Genomic DNA, 9029 nt, shown 5'->3' with positions numbered 1-9029 from the left:
AAAAAAAAACGGCTGAACCCAAACACTTTAGCACTGAAAATTGACCAGAGGCACTTAAGAATTTGGGAAGCATTTATGCTTGTACACCTGCTGAGCTCTGGGTGGGAACAGTGGGAATAACACAGAGGTCCTGCCAGGAACAGTCAGAATGTGAGAAGTAATAGCTTAACTAAGGAATGTGGAGGCAATGCCTGTTGGAGAGGTGAGTAATGCCCAAACCTAGAGTTTTTGTTGGTGGAAGTGATCTCAGAGGCAGGTGAGCAGAGAATGCCATAGGCTAATCCACAGGCTGTGGTCATGGTTGGGGCAACTATATACCTGTCTAAGTAAGACTGCATGGCAGTGGAGACCCAAGAGGGTCCAAGCCATGTACTCCTGGCCAATTCTGAGGTTAGGCCAAGGCCTTACCGGCACCAGGTGTTTGCGAATGAGCTCTTTTGAATCACTGGCTAATCAGTAAGCAACAAAGACACAGGAAGATAAAAATGATTAAAAACAACCAAATTAGGTGCCCTCCCTGGTGGCGCAACTGGTTAAAGTACAACATTATGAAGCTATCCACAGCTACTGCAGCATGAGTTCGATTCCTGGTCAGCGAGGTGACCCACATGGCATGGCAGACATCTCCTGACTTGACCACTGCTCCCCTTAGCAGTGTATTTTAGTCGATCTGCCTGTTCGGCTCCTCACTCTGTCTCTGGGGAATCTTTTCACCCCCTGTACCTCTGGCTCACACCCCAATCTTATATGCATAAATAAATAAATACTTAAAAGAAAATAACCAAACTATGAATATTTGTTCTTAAAGTCTTTAATCATTGTTAAACAGTTTTCTTCTGAACTGTGAGGGACTGCTAATGTTTCCATGCATGAAACCACATGGAGAGGCCTTGAGACTACCTTAAAAGAGAACGGTGCCTGGCCAGCTCCCAGCAGCTTCATCCCATTGCTGGGTTTGCTCTCTTCACCATCTGATAGCAACTCCCTAAGAAACCTGGAATCATACTGAACTATACCTTTCCTGAGTTCCTAATTTACAAAACTGTGAGATCAGGTTGGAAGCAGCTAATGTCCAGAGAGGGAAAAGTAACTTAAATGAATTAGGATTTTGAGATAGTGGCTGATTGTGCATCCTGTTACATCCCGATAGCCACATGAAACTCTAATCTACCAACTACTTCTCCAGCAGGGGATGGGCTTGATATAGGAAAGTATGAACTTAGAAAAGCACTAGAAAGGCTGAAAGTACCACGATGGACCTTCAGAAATGTCCCTAGGAACAATGAGGACTCCACTGCAGCTCTGTTGGAAGTAAGAAGCTCCCACTGTCTCAACCTATGAGGCAGGGGAATGGATCATGGGACACTGATGTAGGAAGATCTCATAGTTCCAAGACCTTTCTTGACAGTAACACCCAATAGCTATGGGAAAATGATCTTCACTGCATTTCTGCCTCCCAAATCTTATAAATAGGCATCTGATCTGTAAGATTCAATTCGGATCCATATTGTGGACAAACATGATGTATGGGGCAGAAGTTGAGGGAACAAGAACATGAAGCACAGGGTTTATTTCCACAGGGTCAATGAAGTAGGAACCGAGCGAGTATGCCACTAGAAGAAAGCAAGATAATTTATGAACTTCGGAAACTGAGGGGAAGTAGTATCTGGGAGACAAAACAACATCCAATTAAAGTTAGAATTGTCTATGGTGACTTAAGGTAAAGCAAGCTGACTTAAGGGCAGAGTATCTGGTCATTGCATAACTAAACCACCTCTTGTAATTCATCTACTGCTGAACTCTACTAGTTACTCCTTGTCCTAGGGCATAGATGTGGCCTTTAATCTTCAATTTAGCAATATAAATATGTATCAATTGAAAGGCATTCGTTCTTAGATAGAGATGAAGCCTATTTACTCCCTAACTTATGGCGTATTGGGCAGGAGTGGGTTTCTAGGTACAATTACAGTTAGAAAGCTGCAAACAGAAGAGCCTAGGTAAGGAAGCTGGTTAAGCAGTGTAGTAGGGTGGTAGTATAGCTGGGTAGGGTGATAAAACAAGAATAAACTGGACAGTTAGCCACATTAAAGCTACTTTAGTACTTCTATTTTATAAATCCATAATGTTGCTGATCTTAAGCAACTCAAACCAGGACCGGGGGGAGGGGAAAAAAGTAATAGTGAACAACTATATACCAGCGACATTTTATCGGGGGTGCACTGGGGAATGGGATCAAAAATGGGGGAGGAGTGCATGGGACTATGGTGATGGCACTCGGGTGAACTGGTGTGCATCATTTTGTGCCCTTCAGCTCCATCCATGTTGCTGCAAATGGCATGAGTTTATCTTTTTTGATTTGCTAAGTAAAATTCCATGGTGTAGTATGTACAACTCCTTCTCGATCCATCTATTTTTGGGCATTTGGGTAAATTTTACATCTTCCCTAAGGTAAATAGTGCTGCAATAAACATGGGGGTACAGGTGTCCTTTTGAATTAATGTTTTTGTGCCCTTTGGGTAGATACCTAGGAGTGGGATTGCGGGTCATATGGTAGCTCCATGTTTAGCAGTTTGAGGAAACGCCACACAGCTTTCCATAGTGGTTGTACTAGTTTGCATTTACACCAGCAGTGTAGGAGAGTTCCTTTTTCTCCACATCCTCACCAACATTTTAGTTTTTTTTTAGTGTGCCATTCTCACTGGTGTGAAGTGGTACCTCACTCTGGTTTTGATTTGCATTTCCCTCATTACAAGTGATACTGAACATGTTTTCATGCCTGTTAGCCGTCTGATGCCTCTTACTTTCTTTATCCCCTTTCTCCTTCCTGTTCCCTCTAGTAACCAACACATTTTTCACTACATCTAAAACTATTTTTGTTGTATTTTATATATATATATACATATATATATAATTATTTTTTGTTATCTACAGTCCAAAGATGGAAACATCCAATATCTGTTTTTCATTTTCTGACTTATTTCATTTAGCACAATTACCTCACGATTCCATTTTGTCCCAGAAGATACTATTTAACCTTTTAAGTAGTTGAGTAATATTTCACTAGTATATATCCCATAAGTTCTTTATCCAGTCATTTGTCATGAGTAATTAGGTTGGGTCTATGACTTGGCAATTGTAGAAAGTGCTGCTATGAATACAGGAGTAGAGAAGTCTTTTAATATTAGAGTTTTCAAATTCTTTGGGTAGACAGCAGGCAGAGATATTGCTGGGTCATATGTTATTTCCACTTTCATTTTTAAATACTGTTTTCCATAAAGGCTGTACCAGACTACATTCCCACCAGTTTTGGAAATAGATTGTAGTTATGTAACAGGTGGTCCTGGGAAAACTGGAGCTTCCAGATTCTCTGCCCCACCTGTGGAAAAGCAGAGCTAAACATGGAAGAAAGCAGTTGGAGAAGAGACAAAGAAGGGAGGATAAAAAGAAGAAGGTTGGAGAACCAGAAGGAGACCTGGAGGAGGTGCATGGATCAGAGAGATGTGTGAAGAAAATGCACTTGCTTTTTGGTCCTGAATTGTTTGAAACAAATGTGGTGAGAGACTTGTGGGAAGGTTAACAATGGCAGCTTTTATCTTGATCTTGATTTTGCTTTTCCTTTCAGACTTGTTGGGTCATTTCTGACCCTTTTCTATGGGCCCTCACAAGAAGGTGTCTTTAGACTTGTGGTAAGCTTCCAGGCATCAGTGGCCCTGTCCTGGGCCAACCTGTTTGGCTGGACATCTACCCACAAGAGGATAGGTAACTTTGGGTTCTTGATTTCAAAACTATTGTCCCCTTTTCTGTACGGCACACTAATTGTGTTAAAGTTTCTTTCCATTGAAGGTCTTATATATTTTGTCTTGATGTGGCAGATGGCAGAACCTACTTAGAGTGGGCAGGTTTGGGTACTCTTGGGTGCCCCGCCCCTGTCCTTTAACAGTTACGTAACTGTACTTTTACTAAAGATCAACAAATTGTACAAATATAAGGAGCGAATTTTATGCCATATAAATGATAACACAATGAAAGTGTTAAGAGGAAAAATAACCAAGATAAGTAGAACTTAGAGGTGTTACCAGAATCTACTTAGACATCTTATAAATACTGACTGAGGAAAAAAGTGAACTGGGTTAGGACAGTGTACATGCATACACATATGAACAGTTTACTTCTCAAGACACAGCTGCTGTGTTCTCTGCTTCATGGTGCTGGGCATATGTTCTCTGTTTGCTGAGAACAAATGCATACTCAACTCTTAGACATTTTTCTTTATTGCACCTACTACTTATTCTTGAACTGTATAGGTGTCTGCTTCTTGGACTAGACTACAAACCTCTTCAAGACAAGGACAATATCTTCCTTATCGTGTATTTCCGATGCCCAGTCAGCTTTGGGAACTGAACAAGCATCAGTGAATGTTTGTCAAATTGATGAAAGGAAAATTAGGTGGAAGGAAGGTTAAGTCTGTACTGAACAAATCTGAAAGTAGATAGAAGACAGGGCTCATATTAATTTAAGCGTCAGACTAAACAGTTTTTAAACCGGAGATATATACATCAGGGTATAGCTCTGTATATTACCCCAAATTTAAACATCTTTTCCTTAGATTTGGACAAAAACTCATTTTAATCCCAAGACAATCAGTTCACAGAAACACAAACTTTCTAAGATTAGTCTGCTCAGTAAGCAAATCAATCATTAGAGAAATCTCAGTGTACATCTGTTTGGATTAGTAATGTGGCTGGCTTGAAGGGGTGGCCCAGGTTGAGCCAATCTTTCTGATCTGTGCTTTCTATCTCATGCAGCGCTAAATAAAATGCAAAGCAAGCTTCAGCGCAGACTTCGGTGACCCACCAGATGGTCTTGTGTATCCTGTTCTCTGCAGCTTCATTCATGAGTGGGATAAAAACAAGATGAAGACATGCATGCCCGGATCAGCTTCTCAGGCTTCTGGACTGTAACTCGGAAAAGGGATTCAGCTAGTGAAGACCAGGCACCTAGAAGCCTTAAGCCTGGCCTCAATTCCCAAGGCCAGGAGGTACATGGAGGTAAAAGGCATCTAAAGCGCTCAGGCGGTGCAAGAGAGAAGGGAGGCAGGAGACTTTAGGGGCGGGGAAACCTGGAGACTGGGAAGGAAGGAGAATCAGTAGTAATGGCCAGGCGGTTATAAGTCTGGCCGGCACGGTACTGTGGTTCTTTCTGCCGGGTGTGAATAGACTACAGACCTCGAGCTGAAGAAGAAACGTGCTCTGATGAGTGAGCAAGGCAGGGGTGGCGAACCCCCGATCTTAGGAAGGCCTTCGAACTTCTGAGCTCAAGGTCTGACTCTTGGGGAGTCCAGGGAGGACACTAAGGGGAGCTAGCCCACAGTTGCCCGGCCTGACCCGGCTCAAGAATCCGGGAATCCCCAGTAGCGTCACGCAGGACGCAGGCCAGGCGTCAGGGGGTGTGACTGGGCCGCATTCTGTCCCCTCCCGTAAGGGGCCGGCTGGAGAGGGGTTTCCTGAGGCAGGGGATCGCCGGACTCACCTTCCTCCCGCCCTACCGGCTGGGCCCCGGACACGGCTTCCCAGAGGCAGCGCGCCCTCTCGCGGTCGAAGCGCTGTCCGTCCTGCTCTTGGCTGTCCCGCTCCTCCGAGCTGTTGTATGGCCGGGTCCCTCCGCCGTCCGCAGCCTCCAAGGTGCCCAAACTGGGATACTCCATCTTCCCCGCAAGTCTTAACAGGCCGACAGTCGCGCCTGAGCCTCAGTCTCGCGAGATCTAGGTGGGAATTTGCCACCGGCCAACAAATCTCGCGAGGTTTGGGTTCCGCAGAGTGCGTTGCTGCGTCTTCCCTTGGCTGCGTATTTCTCGCGCCACCTGGGAGCTGGAGCTTGTGCGGCGAATTTGAAAGTCTGTCACGCTTTCCACAGCAGCCGGCTCCCTGACAGCCTCTAGCGGGCCTTTGGGGTCTCACTTTGCTCACGGTCAGCCTTTGACACCCAGTTTGTTTTCACGGAAGTCCTGACATGTGGAAATACCCCATTTCACTGATAGGGAAACTGAGGCTCAGGGCCTCGAACTAGTTTACTCAAAGAATTTGCAGCTATTAAGTGGTGGAACCTGGACTCGGTTTCAGTGATTCTTTTACTGCTTATAATCTATATCAATTGAGTTGCAAGTGCTAAAACCCAGCCAAGACACACCCCCCCCACCACTCTTCCATCTCCAACACTGTCAAACATGGAATCTTACTTTACAACCGAACATGTGTAAAATCTTATTTTACAACTGAAAAATAAGATCTTACAACTGAAAAACTCCTTCCCAGTTTTCCGAGCTAGTGTCTCTTGCTAGGGCCCTTTGCCCTTCAGACATCCCTAACAATCCTCTTACAAGAAGAAGCTTGCATGACAACCTAGTGCTCAGACTCCCCCAAACCTTTCCATCTCCATGTCTCTACATTTTTCCTCTTAAAAGCCAAGTCCGGCCCTCCCTGGTGGCGCAGTGGGCTAAAGCTCAGCATTGCAAGCGAGCCAAGGTCGCTTATGCAGTCTCTTCAGTAGGAGTTCGATTCTCGTGGTGCTGCAAACCTCTCCTGACCCGCCTGCTGCTTCTTCGGCAGTGTACTTCGTTAGTCTGCCTGTTCTGCTCCCCACCCTGTCTCTGGTGAATGCTCTCACCGCCCCTGCACCTCTAGCCTGTACCCCAATTCTGTATGCATAAATAAATAAATCTTAAAAAATGAAAGCCAAATCCATACATACTTCAGCAAACAGGGCCGTACAAAAATAGACTTCCTTTAACTTCCCTGATCTCATCTACTATGTTAGTGTTCAACTTGTTCATTTCTGTCCTGGAATGCATTTTCTCATGGTTTAGTCACTTATTTCTTTTGGCTACCCTATCGAAAGATCTGCTCCTCCATGCATGCTTCATGCTTTCCTGTCCCCTCCACCCCCCACTATCAGATTTGTGCTCCACAGAAGACAAGCCCTAGAAAAGAAGGGATTTTTGTTTATTTTGTTTTCAGCTTACATCATAGCTACATACCAAGTATTTATTGAATGAATGAGAATTATAATTACTTACATCAACCTCATTAATTCAGCTGTTTTATTGAGAACTTACTATGATATAGAAGTTATTTTGGATATTGGAATGCAATGTTGAAGGAAACAGTGAAGCTGTTGTAGTGTGTTTTTTATTCCAGTGGGGGAGAGTGTAATAAACAGGTAGTAATTAGTGTTAAGGAGAGTATAAACCAGGAACACACATTGGGTAAATGATGGGTCAGATCTTAGGGTGGTCAGAGGAAGCTTCTGAAGAAGTGACATTTAACCTAAAATCTGATTGCTGAAGGAAAGGGCATGCAAAAATCTGGGAAATAGTGTTCCAAGCAGAGGAAATAGCAAGTGCAAAGACCCTGAGGCAGGCATGCATTTGCAATGTTGGAGGAACAGGGAAAAGGACAGTTTAACTGGAGCCTGTTGAACAAGGGGAAAGTGGTTTTATTATTATTTTCTAAAAAGATTTATTTATTTATGTATACAAGAACTGGGGTGTAGGCAAGAGGTGCTGTGGGGGGAGAGGATTCACTAGAGGCAGAGTGGGAAGCAGAACAGGCAGATTGACTGAAATACACTGCTGAGGGAAGCAGCGCCTGAGACAGAGAGGGTCAATTCTTTATGGGTCTTATGGGTCATTTCCCTGGTTGGGATCAAAATCATGCCCCGGTGGCTGGCCATACCTTGATAGTGCTGAGACTTAACTCCTGTGCTATCAGGGAGATCCAGAAAATGTCATTAGAGAAGGCCAAAGAAAGAGATAGAGACTTTTCTTGTTTGAGAAAACATGCTTACCAGTGAAATTACTCATTTCTACTATAAATATTAAGCATCATCTATTTCAGACCTCATGCCAGGCTCTGGAGCTTCCACTACAGTAGATAACTGTGCAGTCAGTCATCTGTACATCATTTGTATAGTGCTTCACAGTTTACGAAGCACAGTTTATAACATGCATTGTAGCATTTTATCCTCAAGGTGGTTCTCATATGGGGCATTCTTTCTTATTTGAAACAGACTGGAAGAGGTGATGACTTTATCAGTGTCACACAGCTCACAGCTAATTAGTGACAGAACTCATGCTTGAACACTAGATGCAAATCTATGTCCTTTTGCCAACACTAGATGACCAACCTAAATATCAGCAACTGTACTAATTTGTCTTTAAAAGTTCTAGTTACTCATATTTATATAAATAAATGATGCAAATTATTCAATTAGAAATCCCAAGGGATGGAGGGCATTTTTTTTGAAAGTCCCAGAACTCCAGGATGTTTTTGAACACAAGGGAGTAAATCCTGGCAGTACAGTACTTAAGTTGCTATGCATGTTATTGGGAAAAGTTCCCCCCAAACTTCCGACACTCCCAAACCAATTACATACATAAATAGACTCTATTTATTCTCTAGTGACTGCTGGCATAGATTCTACCCTATGATACTGTCAGGTTTCTGAGCTACAGTGCTGGTGACAACAGTATGCTGCTTTGTCTTTGTGCAAGTGCTTCCAATAATGACTCAGCCTTAAATTTCTTGCTGGTACCTGTCTGATGACTTATATTTGTAGAGCTGGCTTTTTATTTCTTTATAGGAGAAAGTGAGATCCATTTTCCAGTGTGTTCTACTTTATATTGTTGCTGTGGGAGAAGATTAATCCTAATAAAATGACTTTGCTGCCCTTCTTCATGGCACTGGGGTTAAAGTCTCAGTAATATGAAGCTATAATTCAAGCCATCGCCAGCCACTGTGGGATGAATTTGATCCCCAGTCAGGGAGCTGACCTACATGGTACATCAGACCTTTTCCTGTCTCACCCACTGATGCCCTCAGCAGAGTATTTCAGTCCATCTGCCTATTCTCTTCCCCACTCTGTCTTTGGTGAATCCTCTCATCCCCCACACCTCTGGCCTATACCTCAGTTCTTGTATGCATACATAAATAAAAATAAATATTTTTTTTTATTTTTACATCATTTTGCACATT

At 43.3% G+C, this 9029-nt stretch overlaps 1 protein-coding gene across 2 annotated transcripts in view; it reads right to left on the bottom strand.

Annotated features, from left to right (window-relative positions):
- Positions 1–5732, bottom strand: part of ZNF346 (zinc finger protein 346) — a 32311-nt gene extending 26579 nt beyond the window's left edge. For both annotated transcript variants that reach the window (XM_012722720.1, XM_004679255.2), the window contains exon 1: positions 5530–5732. In XM_012722720.1, the coding sequence (XP_012578174.1) occupies positions 5530–5704 (175 nt within the window). In that variant the 5' untranslated portion in view covers positions 5705–5732. The remainder of the gene's footprint in view (positions 1–5529) is intronic.
- Positions 5733–9029: the final 3297 nt, after the last annotated feature.

The sequence above is a fragment of the Condylura cristata genome, unplaced genomic scaffold, assembly GCF_000260355.1.
Source record: "Condylura cristata isolate star-nosed mole 26May11 unplaced genomic scaffold, ConCri1.0 scaffold00008, whole genome shotgun sequence".
NCBI classification, from domain to species: domain Eukaryota; kingdom Metazoa; phylum Chordata; class Mammalia; order Eulipotyphla; family Talpidae; genus Condylura; species Condylura cristata.
This window is presented reverse-complemented; position numbering and strand designations above follow the sequence as displayed.